Consider the following 17682-nt stretch of genomic DNA (forward strand, 5'->3'; position numbering starts at 1 on the left):
TTTTTAACCCTTTTTCCCTAGGAGTCCATTTTAGCATTTTCATGAACTTTTTTTACGTAATATTTCCTAAATTGACATTTTTTAACATTAGTTAAATCAATAATAACACATCAAATAAAATGAAAATGTGCATAGATTGCTCTAGAAGACAAAAATAAGCTCACGTGGAATAATAGGACGTTTTTAATCCCAATTCTAGTAAATTTTTGGTTCTAAAATTAACGTGTTTATTTCAAGGTCTGCGTCTTCGATCGAGTTTGTATTAGATAGGAAAAGACCAAGTATCCACGTTCAATTTAGCATCGTCGGGATCAAAGTAATTATTAAAAGAGTTCTTCAGTGTTTGCAAGTGTTCGAAAAATTCATTTCTTCAAGATATGCCAAATAAATTTTGCAGTATTCTGGTGTAAAGTCACTATAATTTTTATTTCTACAAACAGGGACTCTTATAAGATGGAAGATAAAGAAGCATACTCCAAAATTGTACTGTATTTGAATGCCTATAACTATCTTCGTTTGAAGTACATCTAATAATTATAAGAAATCTAAGTATCTTAGTTAAATCCACTCATAGAATTTATACTCAAATATTACAGCCTATATTATAAATATTACTACATACGTAATTTTAAGACTAATCGTTGATGAATTTTCAATAAATTAAAAAATTGTATTAAGTTTACGTTTGATGTTATAAATTTATTGTTTTATTATGAATCTACGTTCGGTGTAGATGGTTCTTCCATTTTTGACTCCAAAGAAAACGGCGGAATTCTACAATCAAACGCATATCCATCCTCTCTTTCCATTCTGAACGTACCCCTAAATCAACATTATAGTTATAATGCTGTAGTTTTTAATCAAATACGGAATAATACACAGGGTGTTCGGCCACCCCAGGGAAAAATTTTAATGGGAGATTTCAGAGGCCAAAATAAGACGAAAATCAAGAATATCAATTTCTTGATTGAGGCTTCGTTAAAAAGTTATTAAAAAAATAAATTTAAAAATTTCAAATCATTCTGAAAAAATTATTTTCGGTTGCGGGGATCAATTACAATCATTTTTGGCGAATAAACATAACCTCGAAATCTTACGTACTTTTGAGAAAAAATTTTTTTACCGAAAATATATGTGTGGTCAGAAATGTTACCCTGGAATTGCATGTGTTTGTTTAAAAAATCATAACTTCTGAACGATTGAGCTCTAGAGACCCAGAAAAATACATTGGATGTAAGGTCTACTTGTATATCTCGTCTGTGGCGAGAACTACTATCGTGCGCACGCAGCTGTTCGCAAATTGCCGTTCTACAGACGGAACTTTAAACGTTAATAACCCTTTAACGAAGCCTCAATCAACAAATTGTTATTCTTGATTTTCGTCTTATTTTGGCCTCTGAAATCTCCCATTAAAATTTTTCCCAAGGGTGGCCGAACACCCTGTATACATACCACATATGGCCACTTGCAGCTTGCAAGCTCACGTGACTGCTATATTGAAAAGCAGGTAAAACTGTTGATAAAATGGGTTCTTGGCCAACCACGCCTCTTCCTCTAACAGTTTCCAATGTGCCAGAAAGGCTAAATATTCTCCAGTGCCTTTCACGTAATTGTACGTTCAAATCTCCCAAATTTTCCAAACGAATGCAGTATCGCCACTAAATAATACATATTTCGTTAATTGGAGAACTTTTTGTCACCTAACATAAAAATGAATTTATAGTAGTGCCCACATAAGTGACAACGCTCGGGACCAGTCGCGGTCATTTATGCGAGTATGGTTACTTCTCAGAATTAAACTGAGATAAGGAAAGATGATATGAGTGATATACAATACGACGGCGTCAAGTTACGCTCGACACGCTCGATGTTCGAAGCCGCTTGGCTTCTACGAATTGGTGGGGATAACCGTGGTCACTTATGTGGGCACTACTGTGTTTATACTTAATATATCATATTTATAGTATGTACCCAGTGTACAGCTGTAGTTTGACTTCCTCTGCAACCCATATAAAATGGTATAACAGTGACACGAATATTTTCGGTAGTCTCTTTATGTACATCTGATAACTCCAACCATGGACGATTCTTTTTTTGCCAAGCTTTAAGAGTTTCTTGAGCGATAAAACACGGATCTCGATTAGGCTGGTATATTAAAAATTTATCAACAAGCTCGTGTTGCAACGCAGGATTCTCATTTGTAGTGTAAGGTAAAACATCATCATGGGCAACGTAGTCTAATCCTGGTATCGCAAATAAACTACGACTAGTCTCATGGTTACCCAAAAATGTTACAGCTTCTGTTTGGGCACGCTATATTGCACAGACATAAATAAGATTTAGAAAATGTTGGTTTTCATTTGTGCTTAATGTATTTGCTCTACTCACTATATAAGGGCAATCTCTTTGATCAATTAATACCTGGTAGAATGTATGACTTCTACCTTTGACTTCCTTTTCAACACTGTTAAAGTTTCCATTTGGATTTCTACAATCGAATGTCAGTTGTAATTTAATTATAATATTATATTACAATCGCAAACAATTATCATGCTTCATGCTTACTCTTCTCTTTTATTTGGAATATCTCTATCATAAACTCTTGCTACCCATGGAAATAATATTATACCACGGTACCCAAACACTCTGTGTAAAATTAATTGACCAGTTTCATATTTCCCTTCTAATTTTGGCCTTTCTAATTTCCCAACCTCTGCTAACCTAAAATACAAATATATTTGTATTGTGAGAATGACACAAAATTGATAACTTTTATTTTAAAACAACATGTTCTTAACCCTTTGCACTCCTATGTCTAGTGTGATTCGACGTCAATTTTTATCTCAGGAGCTCCTTCGTCAAGCCCCACTCGACATTTTTTCAAGTCCAAACCAAAGAGATATCATACACTTGAAAATTACAAAATACAACAGTGTAAATAAAACAGATATTTTAACAGGTAAATTTCAAATAAAGCACTGAAAAGCATTGGGAGCTGCTGGTAACAAAATTGAAATATAATTTGGAGTGCAAAGGGTTAAGAGAACAAATTTTCACATTAAACATTTGTTAAATACCTGTGTTATATACATACATATATGTCTACAATTTAAATTAAAAATTGTATTTCAAATTACTTAATTGACATTCCTAAATATACTTTATAAAGAAACGCCAACGTATATTTCATATTCTTACAATAATTATGTTTAATTTCACATGAAATTTACATCACCTGATATGTCTTACGTGAGACAAATAATACTTTTTCGGTAATTTAAGGAGGCAAGATTTCAATTTGTTAGTAACAAAATTTCGAGCAAGTTCCATCCTTTCTTGAAAATAAGTGTTATTGAGTCGAAATATTTAGTTTAGTTCAAACAACACTGAACCGAAAATACATGGTACTGTTTTCTTGACATTTCTGTTAGTTTTTACTATTACGTTTTACTAACGAATGTTATACGTCCTATTTATATATACATATGGTATTTGGACGGATTTTCATGATGAAAGTCACATGATTCTAACTTTGTTTGTATACAGTATCCAACTATAACATTTCTTAGATAGACTTCTCCAGTCTTGTAAGTACATATGTAACCAAAAGTAAAATAATAATGTATATATTAATAATAACTCTGATAGGGGATTTCGTAATTTAATAAATAATAATGTGAATGATATAGTACGATTTTTTGTGGGTAATGGATACAGGCCTTATAAGGATAAGATAACAAGCAAAAAGGGTGGCAATACTGACTTATATAATAAATAAGCTGCAGAATTGTCACAAAATGTTAAAGCTATACCTAAAAATACAATTTTATTTATTTCGTAATTCTGTTTTAGACAACGGTAATTACATAGGTTATTTTATATTACACTAAATTTATAGACATTTACATTTTAAAATAGTAACAATAGTAAACGCAACGCGTTGGTTATAATATAATATCGTCTCAACGTGGGTGCAAATAACTAGGTACCTGTGCAGTTGGGCGCATGGTGATACCGGGATAAACGTGTATAGACGTGTCGATCACGTGTGCGTGGCTGTTAATGCTTATACATACCGTGTAAGTATATAATATTAAGATCATATGTAAATACCGAGATGTTCAAATACTGTTTACAGTGCAATATTACACGAGGACGCGTTACTCGTCCAAGTAAATTTTAATTTACGTATGTAACTAGCCATCCGTCGATTACAAGTGACACATGCTGCTCATTTTGTATATTATTATGTAAAAACATGTGAGAAATAATAACCGTATTGTAGATAATGGCATAGAAAGCAACGCAAAGGCACATTAATAATTGCCCTATGTTGGAATTTCACATTGACTTTTAATAATTCTGTAGAGTTACCTGGAGGTGTGGTGTTTTAAGCAGGTTGCACATATATGCCGTATGCTTTATTTCTACACGCATTACGGGGTACACGTGCACACGGTTGGTGGCATGGTCGGTCATTTGCACACATATGTGTACGCGTGAGCAAGCGTAAATCATCCCTAAGAACGAGGCCCGGACGTGCACTTAAAATCGCGTGGTAGTTGTGATTATCGTGGCAGTTTTATAATTTGAGCTTTTATCGATACGTTACGCTATATTTTATACGGAAAGTATGTTTATGTGATAAGATGTTTTAAATTCTCGTACACCTACATCGGAGTAACGGTACCTAGCGTTCGTCGATCTTTAGCGTGTTCACATTTACACGGGGTAAAATGTTCAAATTTCATATTCTCTGCTCAATTTTATTTTACTTGAATTATTGCGACCTGCAAGCGCTGTGGTATATTTAAGACTTAAATAATACTTTAGGCTAAATATGAATTTTAATATACTTGTATCGAAATTTACCACATTACCATTGTTTTGAACATAACCTTAAATAAACGCATGGTTCGTACTTTTCATTTTGTTAGGCTTATCACTCATTTTTGTATTAATACTTTAAATTACAGGCTAATAGTACAGGACATCGTTATATTCAAATATTTTAAGACATATCATGGAAACAGGATATTTAAATTTTCATGATGAAGAACACTTTACTGATTTCTCATTACCCATGGAGCAGGTAACGCGTTTATTTAATTTTTATAAAAAAGCTAAACAATTGGTGTCCTGTCACTGATAAACTCTTGCTGTCTTTGCGAGTGTTTTCTTGATCTTTTTCTGTTAATCTTCAAAAGTACATTGTGTATATTCATTGTATTTCTCTTGTACCTTTATGCAAACATGGTCATTCTGGAGTTGATTTCCTTGGCTTTCTTCAAATGTATAAAATAATATTTCTGTGTTATTCATCAATGAATTTTCAGTACACTCTCATTTTTGTATAATAAATTTCTGTTAGTTTGATCTAAGAGGTCAAATTAAGCTGTTTATTTTAATTCAGACTTCTGTGTTAAACAGTTCAGTATTTTCCATAATGTCTATCCCTTGTGTAAATGGTTACATGCATGTAAATTACACTTCATAGTTATATAGTAATTAATATGTCATTATTATGTTATATTATCAAGTTGTACCATTTATGAGTATGTTTATTTAATGTTGCACTTGAATTCTAATGCAACAGAGTTTTCATTACATAAATATTTACCTCTGTGCTTGTCCAAGCATGATATATAGACTTTTCTTGCATTTTGCATAAATTAAATTAGATTTATCACTTGTGCTGTTGGTTTGGTATTTTTCAATCTGAAAGAGATGGGAACAAACATCCAAGGAAAAGTTTCATTTACAGTTTTTCAATAATTTATCAGTAATATTTAAGTTAATATTATTTTTACTGGTTTGTGATTGTTATAAGATATATATATATATTTGAGTAATAATACTTTCTAACTTTAACTCATATTAATGTAAGTATTGTAAAATATATCATATTTAACAGAATTTAATGGAGAAACCTCAAGATTTGTTAATGCACATGGTTGAAAATGATTTTGATTATATGGAAACACATCTTGACATTGTAAATTCCGATAGTTTATGGAGCAATGAACATGAGTAAGTAGATTTGTTCTATTGCATTAAATTATCGAAATAAAACGCATTATGTATTTTAGACGTACAGAGGACATGGATGAAATATCAATTTCAGAAATTCCTACAATTTCTAAAATTGATAATATTAAAGAAGATTTTGCAAAAGTTCTTACAGATTGGCAAGAACACATTGGCTATTTACAGGTGACACTAATATTTGTTATTCTTAGGCTGGGGGCACACGCACGTCGCTTCGATGTTCGTGTTCCCCCGGCCTTGTTATTATATTATTTGTTATTTGCAGAGTAAACTTATACAATCTGTTTTTAGGCCACAGACATGGACGAATATATGGATGTAATAGGATTATGCATGAATACTACTGATAAAAAAAGCTTTTGCATTTCAGAAAGTGTATTACAAGATGAACAATCAATACTCACTTTAAAACCTAATTATTTAAAAACAAATCAAAAGCATTTAGAAAAGGAATCTCTTCAAAGCAGTCAGAGTACACAAGAATCAGAAAGCAGTACTAAAGATATAGGTTTATTTAATTTTAAGTTCATATTATTGTCATTTAATTAATAATTATTTCTGTTGCAATAAAAGTTCGCGTTTTTTTTATAGAAGAGATAATAGAACAGAATCCATATCATAAAATAAGTGATTCCATAGAAAGTGGGCATAAAAAAATAGAAGCAGAACCTAAATCACTACCAAAAGAGCCCAAACATACAAAAAAGGAAAATAAACAGAAAAAGAACGTACATAAATGTGATAGCATAGGCATTGATGTCACTACAAATGTATTAGCAAAACAGAAGAAGAATGAAAATTCTATACAGCATAATAACGAATCTATTCCAAATCATTTACCGGGTAAAATATACTGGTTACGTTTAAAGATATTTTAAATAAGAAACCGTATAATTATGTTTGAAGTGATTAATATTTGTTATTACAGTTTTGGAAGCGGGAACCGTAGAAAGTTTACTAGAACAGTTTGAAGCTTCCGAAAATACTGCAATATCATATACATCTCCTAAAATTAGTACAGGATCTGAACAAGATTCACATATTAAACCTACTAAGACTCAACAACGTGTAAAACAGTCCGGAATCACCACAAAAAGATCACAGATTTCAAATCTGCATAAAAATATTAAAGATGCTTTGCCTAAAGGAGTGATTGAAAAGATAAAGGTAATTACCCTAAAAATTAATTATTATAAATTTAAGCAGTAGTCATTATGGCCTGTATAATTTAATTAAAATAGTCGCCTGTGAAAAATCCAAGTTCTATGTCTGGCAAATGATCAAATAAATCGATTCTTTTTTCTCTAAACCGAAAGAAAATCGAACTAATATTGAATATGTTATAATATTCGTGGCTTCTGGGCAAATGTCGTGAAAAGTTCATGAAATTGCAGGCAATCCAGAAGCCACGAATACTAACATTTTCGACCGCGAAAGACTCAAAACACGAATGTTATAATACAATTATATTATATTAGACGTCGGGGCGTAAAAAGCTGATTTCAATAATACCTCCAATGTCGAATGCACAAAGCAGTGGTCGCAGCAATGGAACGCGCATGCAAGATGCGGCTGCAACACTTTCTCGAAATAAGCTTCTGAAAATAGTTAAGTATATGAACGTATTAGTAATGTCTTTTCTTTTTCGAAGAATTGAAAAAATAATACCTCCATTTCCATGACTGATTTACATAAAGGTAAACTAGTAAATGTGCTGGGGAATTAATCTTTAAAACGAACTATTTTGTTAACTGCATTTACCATTCTATCATCGCGTATTTCTGCCAAAGATGAATAAGTTTCCTGTCTCTTAATTCGTTGGACTTCTCGAACATATCGATGATCGAACGTCGGTTCGATATCGACGAACTTCATAGTTTCTAAGCATAGAAAAAGATTAAATAAACGGCTATTTTTGATAGCTGGAAATATCGTCGTTCGAGAATATATCGAACATATTCGAGATCTCGAAGATTTTGGAATCCCGTCCCAATCCCCCAACAAATTCCCATGATAAACGAAAATTATAATGACGATGGACGTATTACTTTTCATTTAACTTTCATAATATGTAAATGGATAAGTTTAATACGTTGACTCGCGAGTATGAATGATTCTTAAACGAATAAAATAAATGAGAAGATCGAAATTGAGAATTATCGCATCAAATAGATCTATGGCAGTCAACGAGTTAAACATAATTTTAATATTATGATGACTATAATTCTTTCACGAAATGTAAACAAATATTTTATTGTGTTAGGTGACAAATAATACTAAAAGTAGAGCGATTGATGGTGGACTAGTCCATTTGGATCATGATTATTGTAGTAGTAGCAATTCCTCCTCCAGTAGTTCAGATAGTAATTCTGAGTTTGAAAGACAATTTAATGGCAGTGAAAAAGCAACTGCATTTAAGGATGATGGCTGGCAACCATCTAATTCCTATACAATAAACGAGAAACAAATAACTTCGTCACATTTGAACAAAACTGTAACAAAAAGGAGAGAATATTCGACTGAAAGCAGTGCAAGTAAAGATAATAGTAGTTTAGAATCAAACAAAATAAGTAATAATAACGAAGAGTCGGGAGTTACAGTATTCAATGATATTCAAGTCGATGGAGAATTGCAAAATGAAACTAAGGAAGAAACGACAGCAGAACAAGAAAATGATCAAAATATTAATAGCTCAAGTAACATATCAAACTGTACTGGCCAAGTTCACAGTGAGACTTTAAATAATTCAACGCAGCAAATGAAGATACGCTCGGCTTTAGCAACAAGCATTTTGCAATTACAACGGGGTGTTTTAAGTAAAACGAAAACTGTAAAAACCGGGAACCAGAAAGCAAAACAAATGGTTTCCGTGTTAAAGAAACCACTTAATATACAAGTACCAGTTTTAATGACTACCTCTAACGAAAGTATAATAACTATTTCTAATGGATTAATGGACAAAGTTCACAACATCATCGTTCAAGACACAGAGCAAAGATTTCCAAAAGAAGAGGAGAAAAAGCTTCCTCGTAGAAAGCTGAATTTAGCAGAATACAGAAGTAGAAGAGAACAAAATCGTAGTGATAACAGTAGAACAAATTCACCGATACAACCTATGGCATTGATATATGTTCATCATGCTTCTACTACAACTGAACCTGTCAAAGACGATCTTGGAAATCTGAATTGGTTGGAAAGGGAAATTGTGTCGGTTTTAAAACCAAAAGCAGACATAGACGAAGAAAAGCTTCGTCCGAAACCAGCCACTTGTAATGTAGAAATACAAACTTATGAAACTGTATTCGAATTTCCTCCAAAGTCTTCGATTAATGTTGACGAAAGGCACGAGGAACAAAGGTAAATGCGACCAAAAAATAGCTTACTTCCATCGAATAAATATTGTTTAACAGATTTTAAAAATTTTCAGAGCTAAACATATTCCAAATACAAGTCAACAGTCTTGTAGGAAACACAGAATTAGTTCTAGTTCAAGCCGGTCTAGATCAAGAAGTAAAAGTAAAAGTAGCAGTAGAAGCAGAAGTAGAAGCAGTAGTAGTCGAAGCAGATCTCGCAAACGAAGCAATACACGTCATCGCAGAATAAGCCATCGTCGTAGCTCTGTCAGTTCAAGTAGTAGTTGGTCGTCTCGTTCACGTTCACGTTCAAATACTAGATCTACTTTCAGTTCAGGATCGAGATACTCACGATCACGTTCTAGATCATCCAGATCGAGGTCGCAGGGTTCCTCTGAATATTCTAGCTGTTCAAGGTACCTATTCACAAAATGTATAAAGGAAAAGGTAAAAAGTATCGTTTGCCTTCGAAAGATACGATAATCACAATTTCAGATCTTCGTCTCGTTCAAATTTCGGAAGAAGTAAATGGTCGAGTCGGCGGAAAAAAGAGAGACGCTATCGTAGAAGTTATGACAGACAGAGACGACATTCCTCGAGTAGTTATCGTAGTTACAGAGATTGGAGAAGGTAAATAATTTGTTCAAGAAATATTGCTTATAATGAAATAGCTCTATTTCGATGAAAGTATACGTAATTTTAATTGTATTAGATCACCGTCGAGTTCATATCGGAAAGCGTATGATACTTGGTACGATAGAGAAAAACAAAGACAAGTGGAAGAACGAAGGGTGATCTATGTCGGTCGTTTAGACGAAGGAATAACTAAAGCTGATTTGCACCGAAGATTTGAAATCTTTGGCCCTGTTGTAGACATTAGTATACATTTCCGCGAACATGGGTAACTTTCGATACTCTATAATTCTTTTGTTTGTTCCTAAAGATGGTAAGAAAAATATCTAAATTTTTCGACATATTTTAGCGACAATTACGGTTTTGTAACATTTGCTTATAAAAATGACGCGTACGAGGCAGTAGAACATGGTAATGATGACCCAAGTTTACCCAGATATGATTTATGTTTCGGTGGACGCCGAGCTTTTTGTAAAGTGAAATATGCTGACCTTGGTAAGAATAATTTATACTTGATTGCTGCATCGTGTGATTAATTTAAGGAGATCGAATATAAAGGTAGCCAAACTTTTTAGATGAAATTAATGCATTAGATGAAAGTTGTTTTCATAGCTATTTAAATAACTTGAATTATTATTATATAAAATTGAATTATTATTGGTATAGATTGCATTATTTATTACGAAATAATAATAATAAAGTTGTACAGTAATTCTTTGGTGAGAAATGAAAATTGGCATCGGCAGTTCGTTTTTATAGAATGTTGAGAGTGAGTGTTGAGCAACATCGACCGTATCGATATGTATCGATATGAGGTTGTTCGACAACAAGTGTCTGAACTCTAAGCGACGATTCTACGCGTAAAAATGGCTACCGTCGGATGTTAATTTAGAGGATAATTTAATTTCTTTAATCTTGTACAACAATTTTATCTTTAGAATTATTCTGCATGGGAATAATTATAGTAAATTTTTAAATATGATACACTATTTCTGGTAGATGGCATGGCAAGCAGCTCTCCTAGTAGTGCGCACATACCACAGACTGGCGAAGATAACACATTCGATCTTTTATTGAAGGAAGCAAAAGCTAAGTTGCGTAAAAGAAAGGTTTGACATATGTACTATTTATTAGTCATAAATGTAATATAAAAACTAGTACAGATGTCGTTATCGATAATATTCCAAACAAAAGCAGACGAAATGGTGTATACTAGTACTCTCCACCAGTTGAAATGTAGTAAGAATTACAACGTGATTGTTACAGAGTGTACATGACTGTTGCGATAATTTTCTGTCATCTGTAAAAAAAATGTACGACTTGACAGCTATATATTTCGAAGTAATCACAAATCAATAGTATTGAAATGTACAGAATGTCCCACTTAAATCTGATATTTTCAATGATAACGAAAGTATTAAATTTCGTTCAATATGAAAGTCTGGTTAGTTAACAATGTATAATTATAATAGGATTATTTTAGAATATTCTCCTTATTTTTATTAATAATTTATTGAAGTCATTACAATATTAATTACGAATTTCGTAAATGATAAACACATAAGTGCGTTAAATAAAACAAAGTGACTGTATTTCAAAAGTGTTTTAACTTGTAAGGTATGAGTTAACATATACAATGTTGCTCAAAACGCAATTTTCACGTAGAGAAGTGAATGTATTTTCGTTACCTTTGGAGGTGCTGTAACTTGCTACAATGACGTGTATGTAGAACATATTAAATTCACAAGAAGAAGGAAGGGGAATCATGATTTTTCGAACGGGCGAATTTTGTTATGGGACCCAGATTATATTATAGGGGTCGATGTCGATCTATTCACCTTTGTAAGAAACATTGGGTATACATTAATAATTTTGTTAAAAAATTGGAAATTTTACATTGTGCTAGTTTTGAAAATAGAAAAAAAACTTCACTCCGTTCTCGATAATATTCGCGGATATAGAGCCTGGTATAAATGGTTCAAGGTATGAAAGTTTTAGTTTCGAATCCGGTATGGACCTTTTGCTTTTTTTTACTTTTAATTTTTATCAAATTGCTCTTTGCTACTCGTCTTTTCAATTTAATATAAAATGTAAAGTGTGAAATAATACAACACTCTTATTAACATCATGTACTTTTTGATTATTTAACATAACTTTATAGTATTAGTTGGCAAACGTAAAAATACACGTATACGATACACACGAAGTTAATAGACGCGCGAATAGTTGTGTAAATACAATATAATGCAAATATATACACATGTTAGTGTGGCCCGCATTGTTATCCCATTTAAATCCCTTTCATTGTGTCACTGAATCGAGATCGTATTGACACAATAAAAGGGCAAAATATTCTAATTTAATAGTTCATCTTATTTCTTATTTTAACAAAACTAAGAATAGTAAGACACCATTGATTTTGGAGGTAACGTCGACTAGCGTGGATAACTTAGTAACAAAATGAAAGGAAGAAATCGTGACACGATGAAAGGATTTAGTTACCAGCGAATCTATGTAGACTATATATAATATAATCGAAATAAAGCTGTTATAACAGCTGGAGAATAGAACTTAAATGACGTTTAAGATTGTTTTGGCATACGGTTTACGAATATGTATAAAGAGAAAAGACAAAGTTCTGGGTGCACCATAATTTTAATAACTTTTTTACAAGTGAACAGGGTGGTACTCCCTTATGTTGTGTTGAAACAAAGAATCGAGTTGCGTTATACGGAATCAAAACTTGTTTAATTTATCATGGAGAGTTGATACTCGATCGATACCGTAAAATTAAATATTAAAATGTTTTAATACTATGTATATGAAGCTGCCGATACTTTTTAAATTTATTATCAAGTTAACACACAACACACACACATGTAAACATAACTCCTATTAGGTATAAATAAATACGTGACACGCAAAAGTAAATATGAAAATAGTATTAATTTCATAATTAACTTAAATATTAATATTTAACATTGTTTCCAACTAGAGAAGCATGAAAAAATACATGTTTGTCAAACTGTTCCGTTAAGTGCTTTCATTATTGCATATCGAGGGAACTAAGATATATTACTGGTAATTGAAGAGAAGAGAAGGGAAGATACGCCTTTGGATTTCACATTTTTTTTTTTGTACGTGAGGAAATCCTCATGGACACTCGCGGGCCCGCCCGAAAGGAGGGCCAGCGGGTAGTGACGGACTCTTATCGGCTAAAACCCCACGGTAACCATCCTCAGGCACCTGGCGAGGGACCGGGAACTCTAGTGAGCCATCGCAAAGTCCCCCGCCGCGTTGTGCCTTTTCAGACCGCATTCCCACTCAACCGCAGATGCCTGGTCACCAGCGCCCGCGGCCCCATGACATGGAACTAAGCAGCCGGCTGCGTGGCCACGTTGGTCGCAGGACTCATCCGCAGCCAACTGGCTAAACTCCGGCCTTACGTAAAACCCACGGCAAATATCCCATGCCCCAGTCCATTCACATACACATTCATACCGATGTTTGGCTGCGGGAGCTTTCTCAGGTTGATGAACTCATCCCTGCATCCCATCCCAGCGGCTGCCCCTTTTTTTTTTTTTTGTACGTGGGGAAATCCTCATGGACACCTCATGGGACACCCGATGGGCGGGCCGGCGGGTAGTGCCGGACTCTTACCGGCTAAAACCCCACGGTGACCATCCTCAAGCGCTTGGCGAGGGACCGGGAACTCTAGTGAGACATCACAGAGTCCCTCGCCGCGCCGTGCCTTTTCAGGCCCTCCCCGGTGAGAGGCACTCCTCCCACCGCATTTCCACTCAACCGCAGGCCCCGTGACATGGGACTAAGCCGCCGGCCGCGGGGCCACGTTGGCCGCAGGACACACCCGCAGCCAACTGGCCAACCTGCGGCCTTAGGTCAAACCCGCGGCAAATATCCCATGCCCCAGTCCACTCACACACACATTCACACGCGCAACGCATTCATACCGGTGTTTGGTCCGCGGGAGCTTTCGCCCCGACATCCGGGATGCCATGCGAGGATGCAGCCACCAGCCTTCTCAGGTTGATGATACCATCCCCGCATCCCATCCCAGCGGCTGCCCCTATCCGCCACCTGGGGACGCGCCACGTAGGGGTTCACCTCCCCTGCCGCCTGGACAACCAAACGTGGCCCAGCGGCTGCCCCTATCCGCCACGTAGGGGTTCACCTTCCCTGCCGCCTGGACAACCAAACGGGTGCGTGGGCTTTTGCATTTCACTATGGACAAGCTGATTCAGGCGCATCATGCGCAAAAATTACAGTAGGTTCTGTAGGTTGCCCAATTTTCAACAACTCGTATCTTCCCACAAGTCCTCAGGCAGGAGTACCAACTCCCTAGGTCAGTTCAAAACGGCTCCAACCGACGCTGCCCAAAACCGATTGGGGGAATCCATCTATTCAATCGTTATTATTCATTTAATGTACAACAATTTTGTAAATAATAGCCGAATGTACAATTATTACAATTATCTACATGGATTTGATATTACATTTTCAAATTAAGAAAGAAAACTTTTGCAAGGAAGGCTGTACTAAATTTATTTGTCAACTTTGTGAAAAAAATATGCTTGCCCAATCAGAGAATCGAGTAAAGGCATTTATTGCATCTGCCAACAAACATGGGATGTGTATATGAGTATACTATATATATTTTATGGTTCATTCCACAATCCACACTTCATTCACGTTTACCAATTCGAGCAACGAATTGCTCCATGATCGGAAGTAAGATTTCTTGTAATTGTAAATTCTATCGCTAAATTTTCTGTATTGAACGCCTTTAAATACTAAGAAAGTGAATGAAATGCCACCCAAAAAGGCACCTGTTCCCAGTAAAAAAGCGGATCAGAAGAAAAAGGAGAAAGTCATTGAGGTATTCAAACATCATAATTTTTACATTGTTAACCTAAAAATACAATATTCCATATTTTGAACGTATTGCACGTGGAGCGCGTATCGTTTCTCCTAGCAGCTTTGTCAGGCATCATTTTATTTATTTTTTCATAGGATAAAACGTTCGGTATAAAAAACAAGAAAGGTGCCAAACAACAGAAATTCATTCAGCAAGTAGAGAAGCAGGTAAAATCAGGTGGTGTTAATCCACGGAAATTAGAAGATCCTAATGTTAAAAAGCTTGAAAAAGAACAAAAATTAAAGGAGCGGAAAGAATTAGCTCTCTTATTTAAGCCTGTGCAAACGCAAAAAATAGAGAAAGGTATTAAATAAAGTAAGGTTTCCGCAGAGATCTAGTTAAGAGAACACGATTGTTGACAATTGTTCAAATGTATTATATTGTTGTGCATTAGTATTTTTGTAGCACTTTTTTATGTACATGTACTTAAAGCACAGAAGGATGGTATATCGATCGTTTGAATTTTCAGGAATCGATCCCAAATCGGTAGTGTGTACAGCTTTTAAACAAGGAACATGTATCAGAGGCGAAAAATGCAAATTTTCTCACGATCTAAGCATAGAAAGAAAAGCAGAGAAACGTTCGTTATACTGTGATAGAAGGGATGATGATAAAGAATCCGATACGATGGATAAGTGGGATGAAGATAAGTTGAAGGAAGTAGTAGAAAAGAAGCATGGTGGTGGTAATCGCCCAACAACCGATATTGTGAGCAAATTGTTTATAATACAGTAGTGCATACTTAAGTGACCACACTTTTGCCGTGATGTTGCAGCTGATTTCGTAAACGTGTTTTTGCGCTGTTTCTAACCGCCAATGGCGACGGTTCTCTGGTGTTCTTTTTTGACTTCTACATATATATGATTTCGAATGCCAACTATTGCATCTCACTCGCACTTATCCTCTTTTCTTATCTCCGTTGAATTCTGAGAAATAAACATGCCCACTTAAACGACCGCGGCCGGTCCCGAGCGTGGACACTTAAGTGGGCACTACTGTAGTTCAATATTCGTTATAATTTTCATATATTTAAAAAAAGGAACAATATCTTGATCCTAGATTTGTAAACATTTTCTGGAAGCTGTAGAAAAATCAAAATACGGATGGTTTTGGGAATGTCCATCTGGACAAAAATGTATTTACAGACACGCGTTACCACCCGGTTTTGTACTGAAAAAGGATAAGAAAAAGGAGGACAAAAAGGACGAAATTTCTTTGGAAGATTTAATCGAAAAAGAACGAGCTAACTTAGGGCCAAATCAAGTATGTGGATCTATTAGTAATTTGTGAAATCATTTATCCAATGATTTAATATAAATTTTTCGAAACGAGCCGTAACGTACTACGTAATTTAATAGACTAAAATAACGCTGGAGACATTTTTGGCATGGAAGAAAAGAAAACTAAAAGAAAAGAAAGAGCAAGCTATTAAAGACGAAGAAAAAAGACGAAACGATTACAAAGCCGGTCGTCAAGTTGGCATATCCGGCAGAGAAATGTTCTATTTTAATCCTGATCTTGCAGCTGGGGATGGTATTTTCATCGTCATTTTATACATTGCAAATTTGTAATGCAACCGCAGTAAAATCTCGAAATATTCCTTAGGTATCGATGATGGAGACGAAGCGATAGATAGTTATGTCCGCGAAGACGATGAAATAGATGAAAGGATGGAATACAGGGAGCTTGATATGGATAGGCTTGCTCTTGAAGCTAGTGAAATTGATAGTATTGGAATAACTGTGGCCAGTGTGAATCGATTAAAAAGTAATGATGTTACGAACAATGAAGATTCTAGTGGTAAATAGAAAATACTTACATAATTTCAGCGTGATATCATCATTATTAGCGATATTAATTTTGTTTTTAATAGTCACTTTAGGTGAGGGTGCAGCCGCGTTAACAATTAATGAGAATCTGTTTATGGAAGAAGATTTAGAAGGTTTAGAAGAGGAACTAGAAGATTTGGATTTAGAAGAGTGATCCAAATATATTGTTTAAATTCTTCCCCTTACTGTGTCTTCATTTATCTGTACTCTTACAATACATATATTAACAGCATATTATTCACATATTCACTAGTTTCAAGTGTGCTGCCTTGTATATTGTTATTTACATTTTATTTGCAAACAGTATATTTACACAACAAATATATACTACGAAGAGCTGGTCTCGTGCAAATCACTTTGGAAGTCTACTGTATTTTAATGTAATTATAATTTTCAATTTATCATGATTAAAAGAATAGTTTATCATTTTTTTATTATATCTGTAAATTGTTTGGCGTTTATTACCTTGTAAGAGTAAAAATGAAATTACGTCGTCGGTAGGAAGTAATTTAAATATTAATGCAAGCAGAACGATTTAGTTTGGACAATGTATTATCTTAGGTAATAGGTAAAATGGCAAGTTTAGTACAGTGACGAGACTAGCAGATGAAACAAAACATATATTTTCACAAAAATATTGTGTAATTACCGAGGACTTTGAATAGTATGGGTAATAAATAATTTATAGAGTTTGGTTTATTTTAGGTCTTACGACGTACGCGTTATATCTATACATGCGGTATGTACGAATAAAAGTAACTATGCAAAACTCTGTTGTATATTACTACAATTGTTTCATAAAGTGTTAGTAACTTAAATAATAATAGCATGCTTTACTACGTGAGACACAATATCATGCATTTTATATTTATTAGCGAAGTTT

General features: G+C 34.4%; 3 protein-coding genes across 6 annotated transcripts; 2 read left to right on the top strand and 1 right to left on the bottom strand.

The window, feature by feature from the left end:
• Positions 1-485: 485 nt before the first annotated feature.
• LOC122397244 (polymerase delta-interacting protein 2) lies at positions 486-3480 on the bottom strand. Its single transcript, XM_043396284.1, has 6 exons — positions 3236-3480; positions 2566-2721; positions 2389-2488; positions 1972-2313; positions 1453-1658; positions 486-822 (listed from the first exon to the last, which is right to left on the bottom strand). The coding sequence occupies exons 1-6, from the start codon at positions 3328-3330 to the stop codon at positions 711-713; spliced, it is 1011 nt and encodes a 336-aa protein (XP_043252219.1). The 5' UTR covers positions 3331-3480; the 3' UTR covers positions 486-710.
• Positions 3481-4252: 772 nt separating this feature from the next.
• LOC122397124 (NK-tumor recognition protein-like) lies at positions 4253-12906 on the top strand. 4 transcript variants are annotated; one of them, XM_043396031.1, is made up of 15 exons: positions 4500-4731; positions 4977-5092; positions 5915-6030; positions 6090-6213; positions 6340-6556; positions 6640-6891; positions 6977-7215; positions 7527-7655; positions 8312-8418; positions 8503-9405; positions 9476-9817; positions 9897-10031; positions 10114-10302; positions 10384-10529; positions 11034-12906. In XM_043396031.1, the coding sequence occupies exons 2-15, from the start codon at positions 5024-5026 to the stop codon at positions 11147-11149; spliced, it is 3084 nt and encodes a 1027-aa protein (XP_043251966.1). In that variant the 5' UTR covers positions 4500-4731; positions 4977-5023; the 3' UTR covers positions 11150-12906. The 4 variants fall into 4 exon arrangements, with proteins under 4 accessions (XP_043251965.1, XP_043251964.1, XP_043251966.1 ...); XM_043396030.1 differs by lacking the exon at positions 4500-4731 and adding an exon at positions 4253-4380 and having other exon boundaries at positions 8312-9405; XM_043396029.1 differs by having other exon boundaries at positions 4497-4631; positions 8312-9405.
• A 1827-nt stretch (positions 12907-14733) lies between these two features.
• Positions 14734-17605, top strand: LOC122397575 (zinc finger CCCH domain-containing protein 15 homolog). The gene is made up of 7 exons (XM_043396826.1): positions 14734-14931; positions 15066-15273; positions 15440-15678; positions 16030-16233; positions 16329-16503; positions 16576-16770; positions 16844-17605. Exons 1-7 carry the CDS (start codon positions 14863-14865, stop codon positions 16951-16953), a joined length of 1200 nt encoding a protein of 399 aa, XP_043252761.1. The 5' UTR covers positions 14734-14862; the 3' UTR covers positions 16954-17605.
• The last annotated feature ends 77 nt before the right edge of the window (positions 17606-17682 follow it).

This window comes from Colletes gigas, unplaced genomic scaffold, assembly GCF_013123115.1.
Source record: "Colletes gigas isolate AHSC1104 unplaced genomic scaffold, ASM1312311v1 Colletes_gigas_Sc00009, whole genome shotgun sequence".
NCBI classification, from domain to species: Eukaryota; Metazoa; Arthropoda; class Insecta; order Hymenoptera; family Colletidae; genus Colletes; species Colletes gigas.